The sequence below is a fragment of the Gigantopelta aegis genome, unplaced genomic scaffold (assembly GCF_016097555.1).
Source record: "Gigantopelta aegis isolate Gae_Host unplaced genomic scaffold, Gae_host_genome ctg3714_pilon_pilon, whole genome shotgun sequence".
NCBI lineage: Eukaryota > Metazoa > Mollusca > Gastropoda > Neomphalida > Peltospiridae > Gigantopelta > Gigantopelta aegis.
Genome location: NW_024533476.1, coordinates 9,948 through 31,657, shown reverse-complemented (window position 1 = coordinate 31,657; position 21,710 = coordinate 9,948). Strand labels below are relative to the sequence as shown.

At 26.4% G+C, this 21,710-nt stretch overlaps 1 protein-coding gene across 1 annotated transcript; it reads left to right on the top strand.

Moving 5' to 3' along the window:
* Positions 1 to 1,406: 1,406 nt before the first annotated feature.
* Positions 1,407 to 21,432, top strand: LOC121392386 (protein fem-1 homolog C-like; the record flags this gene model as incomplete). The annotated part of the gene is made up of 6 exons (XM_041523616.1): positions 1,407 to 1,592; positions 3,799 to 3,891; positions 9,098 to 9,196; positions 18,242 to 18,340; positions 19,516 to 19,542; positions 21,334 to 21,432. Coding segments are annotated over exons 1-6 (603 nt in total), but the record flags the coding sequence as incomplete, so codon positions are not given.
* Positions 21,433 to 21,710: the final 278 nt, after the last annotated feature.

The following is a 21,710-nucleotide window of genomic DNA, read 5'->3' as shown; positions in this document are numbered from 1 at the left end:
TGACATAAGGAAGGACAAGGGTTCTCTTCTTCTTTTCTATTGTCAGGATTCTTTGATATTGGAGCAACAGTTGTACTCTTTTAGGTTAGATTGATTAAGGCCATAATAAATCCTTCTAGATAAACCGTTAGCTCTGAAGACGCATGTAGTCTATTATCTCAGGGGGAGTGTACCTCTGAGCATACGTTGATAGACAATTGATGATACCTGATTTGACAAGTGATGGGTGATGATGATATAATATGATGAGCATGTATATCACATTAGTTTTATTATGAAGACTTATGAAAGTAGTCATAACTGTGTGATGTTATTTCAATATCATCATCAATATATCATGCTGTTATATAATTCTTTGATCAAATAGATGGTCACTTGATAGTGAGCTATGTGTACAGACAGCTTCAAACAAATTATTGGAATAAAATTGTACTATGGGATACTACAGATGTTCAGTGTCAAAGTCTGATCTTTGGGTATGACACAGTCCAAACCATTGACTTCATACTTTAACACTTAATGTTTAATGATAATGACAAATCTTAAAATATGATGGATGGTCTGGAACTGTTCCATTGGACTTCCATAGGAATGATAGGATAGATTACTTTTCTATAGATACTCTATAAAATCTGCAGCTAAGATTTAGAAACTAACTCTTCCTTGCAAGTCTTGTATTCTATTCACTTCTTCTTGTGTTAATTAACTAAAATCATGATGATTTTAGCAAATCTCAGCAATAATAATTATTAAGTTATTAAAATAATCATTATGACAAAAATCAATAAAGTCCTTGCTGTCTAGGACTCAGGATGGAATAATTCCAAGTATTTAGTTCAGAGTTACTTTCCTGTTATTGCTTTATTTAATTAGTTTATTAATAATAATATCTTATTACAATATACAAAAACATTTTTGTGAACTGATTTAAACATGGAATTTCATTGTCTTCCAGCATGCTAATATAATGCACTTGAACTAGAGTTGTTTGTATGAACATAGTCAATATATAGAAACTTCTCATCTCATCATCATCCTTTATAGACAGCATAATAATATCATGTAATTGCAACATATGTAAATGTGAGTATTCACTAGTTGTTCATGTTGAGTTTGAAACTACATTCAATGTTATAACTCAGGCTTAGGAATGAGCCAGTGAGAAATTGTTTTGGACTATTCATTAGACCTTGCAACTCCACAAATTGTCTATTAAACTAGATTTTTATCTATTTAGAAAAGTACTAAATTAGAAATAAGACATGAAGTGAATGGCATGTTTCGGATTGACCCATGACCTGCGTCACTCTGAGCGAAAGGTCGCCGGGGGAGTGACTGTCCGGGGAGAGACTATAATAGATTATTTTTAAAGTGACTCTAATTAAAGCACAATATATGGCGGTAAAATGAGTAAGAGAAAGACTTCTCCTTTTGTTGAAGGCTTCTTTCCTAGCAAGAAATATCGGGAAGATGACTTGACTAGCTCCCAAAGAGAAAATTCAGACTCAGAGAGTGAGTTTGTTGAGATGTCAGAACATGATTCAAGTAGCTCCCAAACAGAAACTTCAGAATTAGAGGAGTCAAAGCCTGAGGTTTGTATAGAGTAGATACTTTTCATTGTACACTTTAATACTTACCCATTAATATTATGTCATTAGAAAACATTCACAGAAGCACAAAGTTCTCCATAATTGTAGATTGTTTATTTGATTGCTTGATATTAAAAATGTTATTTTAGACACTGTGTTTTGTCATTTTATACCATTAACTACAAGCACTTAACATTTAGTTAACAGTAAGTTGCTAGGCTACCAGTGAATGTCATATTTGCGAAAAGGGACCACTTCTGTCAAATAAAAAAATCTCAGTATGGACAGAAAAAGTGATTTCAATATTTTTGGGATTCGAATTAAACCAAAAAAACAAGAGAATAGTACCTGTCAGTCATTTTGAAGTGTCTATAAAGCCAAAGTTCTTTCTAGATTAGCACACAGAAGCATTCGTGTTCTAATATATTAGTGTATGGTATGTGGGGGTGGAAAATTAAATTCCACTATTCTCAAAATTAATTTTTGTAGTAGCCACTGTATTTCTGTTTATATCTTGTTTCTTTAGCAATGCATGCATTTATCCAAGATATCAAACAATTCAGCATTATCTATACTTTAAAATAGTATGAAAATGTGAAAATGATAGAAATGACTAAAGTGGTCCCTTTTTGCATATCCGGTCACATATGATATCATTATGTATCAGTAGTTATGATATATGATACCAGTGAATACTTGTATTTACTAGTATGTACTTGTATAGTCTTGTACTATCATGACATTCAGGTGAAGGAAACATTTAGGAATACTTCTTAAAATCAAATTTGCACAGAATCATGTAGAGTCCATCATATTGACTTTAATTTATAAATAAAGTCATTATCACATTACGTCATGGCTCATTAATTATTTCACTTTACATCATGTCTAATACAGAATATCTTCTAGTCATAGTAGATTTATCAAGTACTATTAAAGAGGTAGTATCATAATTTGACTACAAAACTATAAATATAAAATGAATCAATTAGTGACAATATATTGGTACATTATATCTTTACCTGTACTATTATGTAGGGATTATGTAACTGCTGTAGGACCTAAAGCATTGACTCTGATTAATTTGTGGGTGGGTCTATCTGTAGTGTAGTTCTTCATAACAAGTGATACTTACATTGTAAAAATTAAATTATTTTAACAATACTGTTGTATGTTTACATTGGTGGATTACTATGATATATAGAATTTTTGTGAATTACTCATTGTGTAATTTCTTGGTATGTTGTACTTTTACTTGCCAACAAATTACACAATGAGTAATTCACATAAATTCTATATTCCATAGTAACCACTGATGTAAACTACAAAGTAATTGTTAAAATAACAATTTAATTTTTGACAGTGTAGTAGTTACTATTTTTACAAATCATATATTGGGATGACAATGTTAGTATAATATATTTTCACAAAATATTTTTTTGATGTGTATCATATCTTGTGTACTACTTGTTCTATTTTACATATATATGTTCTAATATGTATTTTTAAAAATAACTATTATCATGTTATAACATGATTTATGATATTGATTGGTTTGATTATTATTCAGTATTACCTTGTATGCTTGTATTACATCATTTTCTTGACCACACCCCTCATACCATGAATATATAGTCCACTTAAAAAACACATTTCATGTATGACATGTTAGTTTTATAATAAAGTATTCACAGACATTTTTTTACAAATATCAAATACTTGTGTGATACATTGTTCCATTTTACAAATATCACATGATTTACTGTCTTTTGAAGTACTTTCTGTTCTTTTACAGTTTATAAAACCCATAAATAATGATCTTGTTTATACTATATAAAACATTGAACATGACAAGTAGTTATGAAATATTAATGTTCTTTTAATGTAATATATTATGGTTAAATGCTAACATTAATTTTGTATTGTAAATGCTATTGTAAGACATTTCTGTGGTATGAAGTTGTTTGCTTTAATCCTGACATATAATATTAAGTTGGAATTATTCTCAACTTTATGACTATCAAATGCATTTTTTGACATTGTAGTCAAACATTTTATTACTAAATATTTTATATGCTATTCAATGGAAGAATAGTTTTTATGATTTTTAGACAAATTCTTTAAAGAAATTGACCAAACAAATTCTATTCATAATTTTTATTAATGGAAAAATGATCATACAATAAATAATAATGTCTTTTTATCATAGAACTATAATCTAATTGAATTGGTTGAAAAAGGTGACTTGTTGGGAGTTAAAGATGTTCTTTTAAGAGGAGCTGATGTAAATAGTAGTGATCTGGTAAGTTAATTTTATAGATTAAAATTTATGCTACATAAAGAAAACTGAATGTTTGTTCTTTAAAAGTTTCTATCACTTTATTTTCTAGTTGTTATCTATATAGTACTATTGTGTTACTTTATTAAACAAGGAAACTGTTTGATAAAAACATTTTTTAGATATTTGTGTTATTTGAACAAAACACTACAAATTGCTATAATTGAAAAAATACACATTGTACATAATTATAGAAAATGGAAAGATATAACATAAAACACATTAATGGAGTCTCTCTATGTGATATATAATTAGTTTAATGTGTTAATATCATATTTGACAATTGGTCATTTGTTGGTTATTACAATAGAGAGGATGGACGGCCCTTCATTATGCAAGTTTTAAAGGACAAGGAGACATTGTTGAAGTATTAGTCAATCACAATGCTGATATAAATGTTGTTACTAAGGTAATTTAACTAATAAAATGAGTACTGTATACTTTGTAATTTTTAAAGCTGCATGAATTAATGGTAACTTAGAAAATACACATAATAAACATGATATTGATACAAACTATTGTACCTAAAATTAACCAGTTTATATATTGTAATTTTATTACATTTACAATGAGTTTGTAGTCCAAAGGACTAGATCCTCCTTTATGATTTATTTGTAAATTAACATTGTCAAAGGTTAGCAGATATGTAGGTCAAGAAAATGTTTGCTCAATAATACTGCCAAGCAGGTGCCTCACTTTAAGACAACTAAATGGTGGAATGGTGCAACATGTATATATCTCATCTTAGTTTTATATATATATATATATATATATATATATATATATATATATATATATATATATATATATATATATATATATATATATAATCACACTTAGGAATACAATAATTACCTTACTGATATCCAGAACCTTAATAATGTAAAAACATGTGATCAGTTTTGCTCATAGTGAAAAGATTTACTCAGTGTTCAATGATGCAATAAACTCAAAGAAAGAAAAAAAACAGGCATATTTTCACTAATCAAAGGATAATAACTTCCATCTTTTAGTACATTTTTAGTGTTTAAGCACAAGCACTGAGCTCTTTTTATCATATGTTTGTGCAGTTCTTCAAAAATAAAAGTTTAGTTAGCTAAACAGTTGAACACTTGATTGCTTGGTCCCATCCCTAGATATAACGTAATAAGTAAAAATAATAGATAAAAAATAATAGGAGGTAAGTGTGATATAATGTAGTATAATTTCTATGTTTATTTAGTACATGTTGTCATTTTATTTACTACATTGTTGTTTTTCTATACATTATTGTGCTATGAATACTTGTCATCTTGATGTGACCTTTAAAATATAATAGATGGTAAGTGTGATATAATGTAGTATAATTTTCTATGTTTATTTAGTACAATTTGTCATTTTATTTACTACATTGTTGTTTTTCTATACATTTATTGTGCTATGAATACTTGTCATCTTGATGTGTCCTTTAAAATATAATAGTCGGTAAGTGTGATATAATGTAGTATAATTTCTACGTTTATTTAGTACAATGTTGTCATTTTATTTACTACATTGTTGTTTTTCTATCCATTTATTGTGCTATGAATACTTGTCATCTTGATGTGACCTTTAAAATATAATAGGAGGTAAGTGTGATATAATGTAGTATAATTTCTATGTTTATTTAGTACAATGTTGTCATTTTATTTACTACATTGTTGTTTTTCTATACATTTATTGTGCTATGAATACTTGTCATCTTGATGTGTGACCTTTAAAATATAATAATAGGATGTAAGTGTGATATAATGTAGTATAATTTCTATGTTTATTTAGTACAATGTTGTCATTTTATTTACTACATTGTTGTTTTTCTATACATTTATTGTGCTATGAATACTTGTCATCTTGATGTGACCTTTAAAATATAATAGATGGTAAGTGTGATATAATGTAGTATAATTTCTACCTTTATTTAGTACATGTTGTCATTTTATTTACTACATTGTTGTTTTTCTATCCATTTATTGTGCTATGAATACTTGTCATCTTGATGTGACCTTTAAAATATATATAGTGGGTAAGTGTGATATAATGTAGTATAATTTTATTTGTTTATTTAGTACAATGTTGTCATTTTATTTACTACATTGTTGTTTTTCTATACATTTATTGTGCTATGAATACTTGTCATCTTGATGTGACCTTTAAAATATAATAGGCGGTAAGTGTGATATAATGTAGTATAATTTCTATGTTTATTTAGTACAATGTTGTCATTTTATTTACTACATTGTTGTTTTTCTATGCATTTATTGTGCTATGAATACTTGTCATCTTGATGTGACCTTTAAAATATAATAGTCGGTAAGTGTGATATAATGTAGTATAATTTCTATGTTTATTTAGTACAATGTTGTCATTTTATTTACTACATTTGTTGTTTTTCTATCCATTTATTGTGCTATGAATACTTGTCATCTTGATGTGTCCTTTAAAATATATAGCTGGTTAGTTGTAGTGTGATATAATGTAGTATAATTTCTATGTTTATTTAGTACAATGTTGTCATTTTATTTACTACATTGTTGTTTTTCTATACTTTTATTGTGCTATGAATACTTGTCATCTTGATGTGTCCTTTAAAATATAATAGAGGGTAAGTGTGATATAATGTAGTATAATTTCTACGTTTATTTAGTACAATGTTGTCATTTTATTTACTACATTGTTGTTTTTCTATACATTTATTGTGCTATGAATACTTGTCATCTTGATGTGTCCTTTAAAATATAATAGACGGTAAGTGTGATATAATGTAGTATAATTTCTACGTTTATTTAGTACAATGTTGTCATTTTATTTACTACATTGTTGTTTTTCTATACATTTATTGTGCTATGAATACTTGTCATCTTGATGTGTCCTTTAAAATATAATAGAGGGTAAGTGTGATATAATGTAGTATAATTTCTATGTTTATTTAGTACAATGTTGTCATTTTATTTACTACATTGTTGTTTTTCTATTGTTTATTGTGCTATGAATACTTGTCATCTTGATGTGACCTTTAAAATATAATAGCTGGTAAGTGTGATATAATGTAGTATAATTTCTATCTTGATGTGTATTTATTTAGTACAATGTTGTCATTTTATTTACTACATTGTTGTTTTTCTATATACTACATTTATTGTGCTATGAATACTTGTCATCTTGATGTGACCTTTAAAATATAATAGGAGGTAAGTGTGATATAATGTAGTATAATTTCTATGTTTATTTAGTACAATGTTGTCATTTTATTTACTACATTGTTGTTTTTTCTATACATTTATTGTGCTATGAATACTTGTCATCTTGATGTGACCTTTAAAATATAATAGGATGTAAGTGTGATATAATGTAGTATAATTTCTATGTTTATTTAGTACAATGTTGTCATTTTATTTACTACATTGTTGTTTTTCTATGCATTTATTGTGCTATGAATACTTGTCATCTTGATGTGACCTTTAAAATATAATAGATGGTAAGTGTGATATAATGTAGTATAATTTCTATGTTTATTTAGTACAATGTTGTCATTTTATTTACTACATTGTTGTTTTTCTATACATTTATTGTGCTATGAATACTTGTCATCTTGATGTGACCTTTAAAATATAATAGGAGGTAAGTGTGATATAATGTAGTATAATTTCTATGTTTATTTAGTACAATGTTGTCATTTTATTTACTACATTGTTGTTTTTCTATACATTTATTGTGCTATGAATACTTGTCATCTTGATGTGACCTTTAAAATATAATAGGAGGTAAGTGTGATATAATGTAGTATAATTTCTATGTTTATTTAGTACAATGTTGTCATTTTATTTACTACATTGTTGTTTTTCTATACATTTATTGTGCTATGAATACTTGTCATCTTGATGTGACCTTTAAAATATAATAGGAGGTAAGTGTGATATAATGTAGTATAATTTCTACGTTTATTTAGTACAATGTTGTCATTTTATTTACTACATTGTTGTTTTTCTATGCATTTATTGTGCTATGAATACTTGTCATCTTGATGTGACCTTTAAAATATAATAGGAGGTAAGTGTGATATATATGTAGTATAATTCTATGTTTATTTAGTACAATGTTGTCATTTTATTTACTACATTGTTGTTTTTCTATACATTTATTGTGCTATGAATACTTGTCATCTTGATGTGACCTTTAAAATATAATAGGAGGTAAGTGTGATATAATGTAGTATAATTTCTATGTTTATTTAGTACATGTTGTCATTTTATTTACTACATTGTTGTTTTTCTATGCATTTATTGTGCTATGAATACTTGTCATCTTGATGTGTCCTTTAAAATATAATAGGGGTAAGTGTGATATAATGTAGTATAATTTCTATTTTTTATTTAGTACAATGTTGTCATTTTATTTACTACATTGTTGTTTTTCTATACATTTATTGTGCTATGAATACTTGTCATCTTGATGTGACCTTTAAAATATAATAGTGGTAAGTGTGATATAATGTAGTATAATTTCTACGTTTATTTAGTACAATGTTGTCATTTTATTTACTACATTGTTGTTTTTCTATACATTTATTGTGCTATGAATACTTGTCATCTTGATGTGACCTTTAAAATATAATAGCTGGTAAGTGTGATATAATGTAGTATAATTTCTACATTTATTTAGTACAATGTTGTCATTTTATTTACTACATTGTTGTTTTTCTATACATTTATTGTGCTATGAATACTTGTCATCTTGATGTGACCTTTAAAATATAATAGTGATAAGTGTGATATAATGTAGTATAATTTCTATGTTTATTTAGTACAATGTTGTCATTTTATTTACTACATTGTTGTTTTTCTATACATTTATTGTGCTATGAATACTTGTCATCTTGATGTGACCTTTAAAATATAATAGTGGGTAAGTGTGATATAATGTAGTATAATTTCTATGTTTATTTAGTACAATGTTTCATTTTATTTACTACATTGTTGTTTTTCTATACATTTATTGTGCTTGAATACTTGTCATCTTGATGTGACCTTTAAATATAATAGCTGGTAAGTGTGATATAATGTAGTATAGCTTTATGTTTTACAATGTTGTCCCTTATGTCTAATTTTATATATTTTCCTTGTACATATAAATGTGTTTTAACATTATATTCCAGGAGGGGTCTACTCCAGTCATGTTAGCAGTAATGAAGGAACACAAAGATGTTGCCATTCTTTTAATAGAGAAAGGAGCCAACCTAGAGCTTTTTAACAAAGTAAGTGTGGGCATACTTATCTTATATCATAAACAATGTATAACTGAAAATAAATAAGAAGTCGTTTGTTCTTAAAAGACAATCATTATATATTATATAACGATTTAATTTTTTTCTAAATTTTTGTGATATCATAATGATAATATAATGCAAAGGTCTTGTCATAATTTGATAGTTTCTAGATGATAGTTTCTTAATTACATATGCACATAGTGTCTGCTTGTCATTAATATGTAATATTCATTATTAAAGACTAGTTTATCTGTTGGTGACTATTGTTTTTACAGCTGTTAATGATATTATTTAAGTCTTGTTTGTCAACCTTTTTGTCTAATTGATATTTTTATTGGTAAAGTCAACAAGTGTACAATTTAAAGACAATGTTTATTTTAAAATTATAGACTGAAAAGTAAGTGTATTTTATTACACGTAATAAACGTGCATATATGATGATGGATATTGCAGTGGATTAGTCAATAATATTATGAGGAAGTCATCTAAAAGTAGAAATATGACAACAGTTAACAGATGATTTAACATAAAGAGTTATATGTTGTAGGTCTTGGTACTGTTGGTTTGATAGTTTAGGCCTAAATCCAAATAATATTTACTGTGTGTCTTGTTAAACAGTCCCTTAGTTTGCTTTTTATATTACATGTAGTGTTAATTTGTAATATTATTTGTACGTACACAATGTATGACTGTGGTATGTTTTATCATGACAAAAGAGACAGATAGAAACAGTTTAATGTTGTCAGTATATGTTATACAATTGGTTTAGATGTTAATAATGATATTTTAGAATTTAGAGTTTGTTTGTTTTACAATAGATTGGATGGACGGCCCTTCATTATGCAAGTGATAAAGGAGATGTAGATGTTGTTGAAGTATTACTTAACCATGGAGCTGATATCAATGTTGTTACTAGGTAATTCAGTGAGTGTATTTTACTCTGCAGTTTGTATTTTTTTGTCTTCCACATGAATGTTTATAATCTATTATAAGCTGTGTGAATTGATGTTAACTATGAAAGAAGAAATAGTTTAGACATTGTAATGATACAAAAGTAATGTACCTGACTTTAACAATTTTTATAATGCAATTGTACTACATTAAGAATGAGATATTGGTAGAAAGGAGTAGATCCTCTTTGTAATATTTACATTAACATAGTAAACTATAGCAAATATGTAAAGAAAGGAGAAATGATATGAAATAGTAAGAGACTTTAGATGAAAATACTAGCCACACCTCTCCAAATAATTTGATGGTATTAAAGATAAGTTATCATCATGTACAAAGTTTTGAACATTGTTTTCTTGACTAGTTTCTATTGATGTAGATTGATAATTAAAAAGTTACCTTGTAATGTGGACATTTATTATTAGATGATACATATTTCACTTTTTTAAATGTCAGCAATAATGAGTTTATTGAGAATCCCTCTTTCTTGTGTGTCCCCAATGTTGATGCTTACACTCCATTGTTCTATAGTGAATTTGGTGAGGTGGATTACTTCATTTTGAAAGATGCCCTATTACATAGTCCAGATAGTCTTGATTTTCATCATGTTGTTCTTACATGGTGTCTTAAGAGAAAACGTTATTTTATCTTTCAGGGACCAATTTAGTTGAATTTAAGTAAAAGTTTGGTGAAATCAAAGATGGAGAAAGCACTTTAAAAAGAGTTTAACACAAACACTTAATTAATATTTCTGTGCTTAATAAGAGACACTTGCTTACTTTTTTAACTACTCAAAGCATAATGACTTCCATCATTTAGTATGTTTTTAGTGTTTAAACAAAAGCACTGAGCCTTTTTTATCATAATGTTTATTGCTCATGAAAACATTAGAAAAAAGTGCTTTGGTTAGCTTAACAGTTAAAGTGTTGGTCCCATTCCTGGATATAATACATACAATATATATCAATGTGTAAAACTATGTCTATTGTATTTTTATTTCATTTATTATTTTCCTCTATGTTTATGGTGTTGTCATCTTAAATGGATATGTGTGATATAGTATAGTATAATTTCTATGTTTATTTAGTACAATGTTGTCATTTTATTTACTACATTGTTGTTTTTCTATCCATTTATTGTGCTATGAATACTTGTCATCTTGATGTGACCTTTAAAATATAATAGTCGGTAAGTGTGATATAATGTAGTATAATTTGTACGTTTATTTAGTACAATGTTGTCATTTTATTTACTACATTGTTGTTTTTCTATACATTTATTGTGCTATGAATACTTGTCATCTTGGTGTGTTGTTTAAAATATAATAGTGGGTAAGTGTGATATAATGTAGTATAATTTCTATGTTTATTTAGTACAATGTTGTCATTTTATTTACTACATTGTTGTTTTTCTATACATTTATTGTGCTATGAATACTTGTCATCTTGATGTGACCTTTAAAATATAATAGAGGGTAAGTGTGATATAATGTAGTATAATTTCTACGTTTATTTAGTACAATGTTGTCATTTTATTTACTACATTGTTGTTTTTCTATACATTTATTGTGCTATGAATACTTGTCATCTTGATGTGACCTTTAAAATATAATAGAGGGTAAGTGTGATATAATGTAGTATAATTTCTATGTTTATTTAGTACAATGTTGTCATTTTATTTACTACATTGTTGTTTTTCTATACATTTATTGTGCTATGAATACTTGTCATCTTGATGTGACCTTTAAAATATAATAGACAGTAAGTGTGATATAATGTAGTATAATTTCTATGTTTATTTAGTACAATGTTGTCATTTTATTTACTACATTGTTGTTTTTCTATACATTTATTGTGCTATGAATACTTGTCATCTTGATGTGACCTTTAAAATATAATAGTGGGTAAGTGTGATATAATGTAGTATAATTTCTATGTTTATTTAGTACAATGTTGTCATTTTATTTACTACATTGTTGTTTTTCTATACTTTTATTGTGCTATGAATACTTGTCATCTTGATGTGACCTTTAAAATATAATAGGAGGTAAGTGTGATATAATGTAGTATAATTTCTATGTTTATTTAGTACAATGTTGTCATTTTATTTACTACATTGTTGTTTTTCTATACATTTATTGTGCTATGAATACTTGTCATCTTGATGTGACCTTTAAAATATAATAGGGGGTAAGTGTGATATAATGTAGTATAATTTCTATGTTTATTTAGTACAATGTTGTCATTTTATTTACTACATTGTTGTTTTTCTATACATTTATTGTGCTATGAATACTTGTCATCTTGATGTGACCTTTAAAATATAATAGGGGGTAAGTGTGATATAATGTAGTATAATTTCTATGTTTATTTAGTACAATGTTGTCATTTTATTTACTACATTGTTGTTTTTCTATACATTTATTGTGCTATGAATACTTGTCATCTTGATGTGACCTTTAAAATATAATAGCTGGTAAGTGTGATATAATGTAGTATAATTTCTACGTTTATTTAGTACAATGTTGTCATTTTATTTACTACATTGTTGTTTTTCTATACTTTTATTGTGCTATGAATACTTGTCATCTTGATGTGACCTTTAAAATATAATAGTGGGTAAGTGTGATATAATGTAGTATAATTTCTATGTTTATTTAGTACAATGTTGTCATTTTATTTACTACATTGTTGTTTTTCTATACATTTATTGTGCTATGAATACTTGTCATCTTGATGTGACCTTTAAAATATAATAGTGGTAAGTGTGATATAATGTAGTATAATTTCTATGTTTATTTAGTACAATGTTGTCATTTTATTTACTACATTGTTGTTTTTCTATACATTTATTGTGCTATGAATACTTGTCATCTTGATGTGACCTTTAAAATATAATAGCTGGTAAGTGTGATATAATGTAGTATAATTTCTATGTTTATTTAGTACAATGTTGTCATTTTATTTACTACATTGTTGTTTTTCTATACATTTATTGTGCTATGAATACTTGTCATCTTGATGTGACCTTTAAAATATAATAGCCGGTAAGTGTGATATAATGTAGTATAGCTTCTATGTTTATTTAGTACAATGTTGTCATTTTATTTACTACATTGTTGTTTTTTTCTATATTTTTTGTGCTATGAATACTTGTCATCTTGATGTGTCCTTTAAAATATAATAGCTGTATAAGTGTGATATAATGTAGTATAATTTTTAACATATGTTTATTTAGTACAATGTTGTCATTTTATTTACTACATTGTTGTTTTTCTATCCATTTATTGTGCTATGAATACTGTCATCTTGATGTGTCCTTTAAAATATAATAGGCGGTAAGTGTGATATAATGTAATATATAATTTATTTATGTTTATTTAGTACAATGTTGTCATTTTATTTACTACATTGTTTTTTTCTATCATTTAATGTGCTATGAATACTTGTCATCTTTTGATGTGACCTTTAAATATAATAGTGATATAAGTGTGATATAATGTAGTATAATTTAAAATATAATTGTATTATTTATTTAAAGTACAATGTTGTCATTTTATTTACTACATTGTTGTTTTTGTATTTTTTATTACACTATGAATACTTGTCATCTTGATGTGTCCTTTAAAATATAATAGTCAATAAGTGTGATATAATGTAGTATATCTTTAAGTTTATTTAGTACAATGTTGTCATTTTATTTACTACATTGTTGTTTTTCTATAGGTTATTGTGCTATGAATACTTGTCATCTTGATGTGACCTTTAAAATATAATAGTATTTAAGTGTGATATAATGTAGTATAATTTCTATGTATTTAGTACAATGTTGTCATTTTATTTACTACATTGTTGTTTTTCTATCCATTTATTGTGCTATGAATACTTGTCATCTTGATGTGACCTTTAAAATATAATAGCATAATTTAATTGTGATATATAATGTAGTATAATTTTAGATGTTAATATTTAGTACAATGTTGTCATTTTGTTTACTTTACAATGTTGTTTTTCTATACCATTTATTGTGCTAGTGAATACTTGTCATCTTGATGTGTCCTTTAAAATATAATAGAGGGTAAGTGTGATATCAATGTAGTATAATTTCTATGTTTATTTAGTACATTTTTTTCTCATTTTTTTACTACATTTATTTGTTTTGCACATTTGATATAATATTTTATTTCTGTATTATAGTGAATACTTGTCATCTTGATGTGTTTTTAAATATATAATAGTTTAATGTGATATAATGTATATAATTTGTAATGTAAGTGTGATTTAGTACAATGTTTTAGTACATTTGTCATTTTATTTACTACATTGTTGTTTTTCTATACATTTATTGTGCTATGAATACTTGTCATCTTAATGTGTGTGATATTTAAATATAAAGTAGTGGTAAGTGTGATAAATGTAGTATAATTTCTATGTTTATTTAGTACATTGTTGTCATTTTATTTACTACATTGTTGTTTTTAATTTGATATTGTTAAATGAATACTTGTCATCTTGATACAAAGTTTTGTCATCTTATTGTAGAACTAGTAAGTGTGATATAATGTAGTATAATTTCTATGTTTATTTAGTACAATGTTGTCATTTTATTTACTACATTGTTGTTTTTTCTATACATTTATTGTGCTATGAATACTTGTCATCTTGATGTGACCTTTAAAATATAATAGGAGGTAAGTGTGATATAATGTAGTATAATTTCTACATTTATTTAGTACAATGTTGTCATTTTATTTACTACATTGTTGTTTTTCTATCCATTTATTGTGCTATGAATACTTGTCATCTTGATGTGTCCTTTAAAATATAATAGGAGGTAAGTGTGATATAATGTAGTATAATTTCTATGTTTATTTAGTACAATGTTTTTCATTTTATTTACTACATTGTTGTTTTTCTATGCATTTTATTGTGCTATGAATACTTGTCATCTTGATGTGACCTTTAAAATATAATAGTCGGTAAGTGTGATATAATGTAGTATAATTTCTATGTTTATTTAGTACAATGTTGTCATTTTATTTACTACATTGTTGTTTTTCTATACATTTATTGTGCTATGAATACTTGTCATCTTGATGTGACCTTTAAAATATAATAGATCGGTAAGTGTGATATAATGTAGTATAATTTCTATGTTTATTTAGTACAATGTTGTCATTTTATTTACTACATTGTTGTTTTTCTATCCATTTATTGTGCTATGAATACTTTTCATCTTGATGTGACCTTTAAAATATAATAGTGGTAAGTGTGATATAATGTAGTATAATTTCTACGTTTATTTAGTACAATGTTGTCATTTTATTTACTACATTGTTGTTTTTCTATGTTTATTTTTATTGTGCTATGAATACTTGTCATCTTGATGTGACCTTTAAAATATAATAGTGGGTAAGTGTGATATAATGTAGTATAATTTCTATGTTTATTTAGTACATGTTGTCATTTTATTTACTACATTGTTGTTTTTCTATCCATTTATTGTGCTATGAATACTTGTCATCTTGATGTGACCTTTAAAATATAATAGGATGTAAGTGTGATATAATGTAGTATAATTTCTACGTTTATTTAGTACAATGTTGTCATTTTATTTACTACATTGTTGTTTTTCTATACATTTATTGTGCTATGAATACTTGTCATCTTGATGTGACCTTTAAAATATAATAGTGGTAAGTGTGATATAATGTAGTATAATTTCTATGTTTATTTAGTACAATGTTGTCATTTTATTTACTACATTGTTGTTTTTCTATACTTTTATTGTGCTATGAATACTTGTCATCTTGATGTGTCCTTTAAAATATAATAGGAGGTAAGTGTGATATAATGTAGTATAATTTCTACGTTTATTTAGTACAATGTTGTCATTTTATTTACTACATTGTTGTTTTTCTATACATTTATTGTGCTATGAATACTTGTCATCTTGATGTGACCTTTAAAATATAATAGCTGGTAAGTGTGATATAATGTAGTATAATTTCTATGTTTATTTAGTACAATGTTGTCATTTTATTTACTACATTGTTGTTTTTCTATACATTTATTGTGCTATGAATACTTGTCATCTTGATGTGTCCTTTAAAATATAATAGGAGGTAAGTGTGATATAATGTAGTATAATTTCTACGTTTATTTAGTACAATGTTGTCATTTTATTTACTACATTGTTGTTTTTCTATACATTTATTGTGCTATGAATACTTGTCATCTTGATGTGACCTTTAAAATATAATAGGAGGTAAGTGTGATATAATGTAGTATAATTTCTATGTTTATTTAGTACATGTGTTGTCATTTTATTTACTACATTGTTGTTTTTCTATACATTTTTGTGCTATGAATACTTGTCATCTTGATGTGACCTTTAAAATATAATAGGAGGTAAGTGTGATATAATGTAGTATAATTTCTATGTTTATTTAGTACAATGTTGTCATTTTATTTACTACATTGTTGTTTTTCTATACATTTATTGTGCTATGAATACTTGTCATCTTGATGTGACCTTTAAAATATAATAGCCGGTAAGTGTGATATAATGTAGTATAATTTCTACGTTTATTTAGTACATGTTGTCATTTTATTTACTACATTGTTGTTTTTCTATACATTTATTGTGCTATGAATACTTGTCATCTTGATGTGACCTTTAAAATATAATAGTGGGTAAGTGTGATATAATGTAGTATAATTTCTATGTTTATTTAGTACAATGTTGTCATTTTATTTACTACATTGTTGTTTTTCTATACATTTATTGTGCTATGAATACTTGTCATCTTGATGTGACCTTTAAAATATAATAGCTGGTAAGTGTGATATAATGTAGTATAATTTCTACGTTTATTTAGTACAATGTTGTCATTTTATTTACTACATTGTTGTTTTTCTATACATTTATTGTGCTATGAATACTTGTCATCTTGATGTGACCTTTAAAATATAATAGTGGTAAGTGTGATATAATGTAGTATAATTTCTATGTTTATTTAGTACAATGTTGTCATTTTATTTACTACATTGTTGTTTTTCTATACATTTATTGTGCTATGAATACTTGTCATCTTGATGTGTCCTTTAAAATATAATAGCCGGTAAGTGTGATATAATGTAGTATAATTTCTATGTTTATTTAGTACAATGTTGTCATTTTATTTACTACATTGTTGTTTTTCTATACATTTATTGTGCTATGAATACTTGTCATCTTGATGTGACCTTTAAAATATAATAGGAGGTAAGTGTGATATAATGTAGTATAATTTCTATGTTTATTTAGTACAATGTTGTCATTTTATTTACTACATTGTTGTTTTTCTATACATTTATTGTGCTATGAATACTTGTCATCTTGATGTGACCTTTAAAATATAATAGCTGGTAAGTGTGATATAATGTAGTATAATTTCTATGTTTATTTAGTACAATGTTGTCATTTTATTTACTACATTGTTGTTTTTCTATACATTTATTGTGCTATGAATACTTGTCATCTTGATGTGACCTTTAAAATATAATAGGAGGGTAAGTGTGATATAATGTAGTATAATTTCTATGTTTATTTAGTACAATGTTGTCATTTTATTTACTACATTGTTGTTTTTCTATACATTTATTGTGCTATGAATACTTGTCATCTTGATGTGACCTTTAAAATATAATAGGAGGTAAGTGTGATATAATGTAGTATAATTTCTATGTTTATTTAGTACAATGTTGTCATTTTATTTACTACATTGTTGTTTTTCTATACATTTATTGTGCTATGAATACTTGTCATCTTGATGTGACCTTTAAAATATAATAGCTGGTAAGTGTGATATAATGTAGTATAATTTCTATGTTTATTTAGTACAATGTTGTCATTTTATTTACTACATTGTTGTTTTTCTATACATTTATTGTGCTATGAATACTTGTCATCTTGATGTGTCCTTTAAAATATAATTGGTGGTAATATAAACTCAATGATATATAGTACAATGTTGTCCTTTATGTCTAATTTTATATATTTTCTTTGTATATATAAATGTGTTTTAACATTATATTCCAGGTGGGGTCTACTCCAGTCATGTTAGCAGTAATGAAGGGACACAAAGATGTTGCCATTCTTTTAATAGAGAAAGGAGCCAACCTAGAGCTTTTTAACAAAGTAAGTGTGTGCATACTTATCTTATATCATAAACAATGTATAACTGAAATAAATAAGAAGTTGTTTGTTGTTAAAAGACAATCATTATATATTATATAACGATTTAATTTTGTTTTCTAAATTTTTGTGATATAATAATGATAATATAATGTAAAGCTCTTGTCATAATTTGATAACGAGTGATAAATGTCATTTTCATGTCTTGTACATCAATTAGTTTTCCATGTAATGTCACTGGAAATAAAGATGATGAAATGTCTCATTTTGCATAACTGTTTCAATGATCAGTTGAGGAGCACATATAAATGTAGTAGTAAAACTGATTATGTAAAGTAATAACTTATTGAGTTTTAAGTTGTTATATTGTAATAGAAAATACAGAAGCAATGATTGTTATAGAAACTATATTTATAATCTACTTCTTATTAGTGAAGACCAGTATAGGTATTTGTAAGTTTTGGCAATGACTTGATGTTAATTGGAGGTCCTTTCTAAGTAATGGTTTCTTTTTGACATTTTCACATAGTGTCTGTTTATTCCATTAATATTTAATGTTATTGGACTATTTTATCTGTTTGCTCACTATTATTTTTACAACAATTAATGATATTATTTAAGATCTTGTTTCACAATGTTTTGTCTCATTTGTATGTTTATTGGTGAAGTTAATGAGTCTAAAGGTTGACATTGTTTATTTTTAAAACTATAGACTGAAAAGTAACTCTATTTTATTACATGTAATTGACAGGCATATATGATGATAGATATTGTGGTTGACTTGTTGGTAGTATAATCTAGAAGTCATCTAAAAGTACAAATATGACAATATGACTATTTTTATTCAGGTTGTCTTGTTAATTAAAATGATTTTTTTTCACTTCATGCTTTGTAATTTTTTACTCAGATGTGAATGATTATAATCTATTTTAAGCTGTGTGAATGAGTGTTAACTCTTAGAGAACATAGACATGATGATTATATAAAACTAATGTACCTTGCTTGAACAAGCTTATTTACTATTACAATGAAGTAAGTCTACACTATCAAGTCTTTAAAGGCTGGCTAAACATCTTGTTTTTAGTAATTGTTTCGAAGATCACTAAAGGAGCTAATGTAAATATATAGTGATGCTCATGATGTATAGCATAACTTGTTTACTTTTGAATTGTTTGCAGGACAGTGATTGTCACAAGACTATACAGGTAATGAAGCAGAAATCATACTTAACTGCTGCAAATATTAGGTACCTTAGGAGATGATATTATTAGAATACAGCTTGTTTAAGCTTTGACGACAGCTGAACTATTTGTCTGACCATTCCATACCACATATGTATGCTGCTATATCATGATTGTGATAAGTTCTATTTGATCAATTGAGCAATCAGCCATATCTATTGGCTATAGTTGTTGGAATCATGTAGTCAGATAAAGTACCACTAATTTTTCTTTCTTTTTTAAGCCTAAAAGAGTAATATTTCATCACAATTATTATAAACTGTAGTTTTCAATATTCCAATCATTAGTTGTATAGGATAGTATCTCCATCAAAATTAAAGGAATCTCAATTATGATCTTTTTATTTCAATGTTGTAATGTGTGTGAGATAATTCTCACTTTAAAATTAAAGCACATATTTTTAAATGATTGCTTTCTTTGTCTGAGTACTTATTTGAGTTATGTTCATAAAATGTTATAAGGCAGTATATGAGTGTTACATCATTGATAATTGCATGTGAGAAATCTCAATTTGATGCACCTTATATAAATAGATCATTCTATAAGTTTTGCTCTACACAATACAGCACATTGAACACATTTTATATACATTGATGACAGAATATTTTGCTTACTTAGAATAATTCAACTTAGAATGGAACTGATATTCTTCTTAATTCAATTTGCAGAAAAGATTTAAATTGTAGTCCATCACTTCAGTTTCTGTAGTGGTATTAGTTAGTTTAAAAAAATTGCATGATGCCACTGCATGATAACTTACTAATAATGTTAAAACAATAGGTAAGGCAAGAGCCAGTTTAACCTTTAACAGATATAGCAGTAGCTATCAAGTGACAGTTTCATAAGATGTTTGTGTATTTTGTAGACTTTGTGTAGCTTTTGTAACATTTACCACATTGGTACTCTCACAACATCAACAGCTCCTTCTAGTTTATTTAGTTAATGCTACAACTATTTGCAACAAAGTTTCTCAATGCAAATATAATTTCCCATTATTTGAAAATAGGGACATTTTAAAGAAAGTTCCCACATTGTAAGTAACTGTATTTTGTACCCATAGTATTTTTATTGGAGCAAACACTTGTTCTGTCATGCTCTGCACTTTTTGAAAGTCCTTTATCTTTACAAGATTTGTCTTCTGATGACAGCCTTTTATCTAGAATATATGTTCACATCAGCTGTCCTTTGATTGCCTTGGACCACATATGCATGTTACAGTTTGGTTTATTGTGTTGTTGTATACAAGCAATGAATGAACCCACTTGAAGGAACTACTGATCACATAGCAACCTATAAATATCATTGACTGGTTGATGCTTCTCATTTTCTTAGCTCAAAAAAGTCTTTCATAACTTCATATCTTTTTCTATAACAATCGTCTTTGATTATGTACCAATCTATCACAGTTAGTTAATAATTCCATCAAATTAATCTAACTGGGTGTGATTTAGAAAATTGCTAAGATTAATAAATATTACACTTGGAATTAAGGTGTCTAATCATTGATAAATAGCAAATATCAAAGATTAAATGTTAGTTAATGTGATAAATTAATAGTTGTTGTAGAATGTTTGTTTATGTATTGAAATAACTCATTTCCATCTTTGTTACCACATTACATCATACATTGATTTGTGCTTATGCCATTGCCCCTAACCTCCTTTTCATGTACTTTGAACTTTACTTGGTAATATTAATCATTAAATATTTATTATTATGTTATAATTATATATATTTTGATTTGTTGTTATATAGGCCTACAAAAATGTTCTCTACATATCATGTTATAATGGTCATGATGAGATTGTTCAAGTTCTTCTAGATGCTGGTATGAAAGTGAATGCTCCAGATAAGGTCAGCAACATATTAATATATAATACTAATTATAGCTTAAATGGCCAATAATCGGCCACAGCCATTCAGCGGATGCCACTGAACAACATTGTGTTGGCAATACTATCTTTTCTGATGAGTCCATATTAGACCTAGGCAAACTACTTCTGTACACAGGTCCATAGATTAAACAATGCTAAAGCAGTCATAATATCTGTAATAAAATTTAAAAATCAGATGGTCGTATAATCAGACAAAACTTCCATACGGCGGACACTGCCTACTAATAAACGACAAAG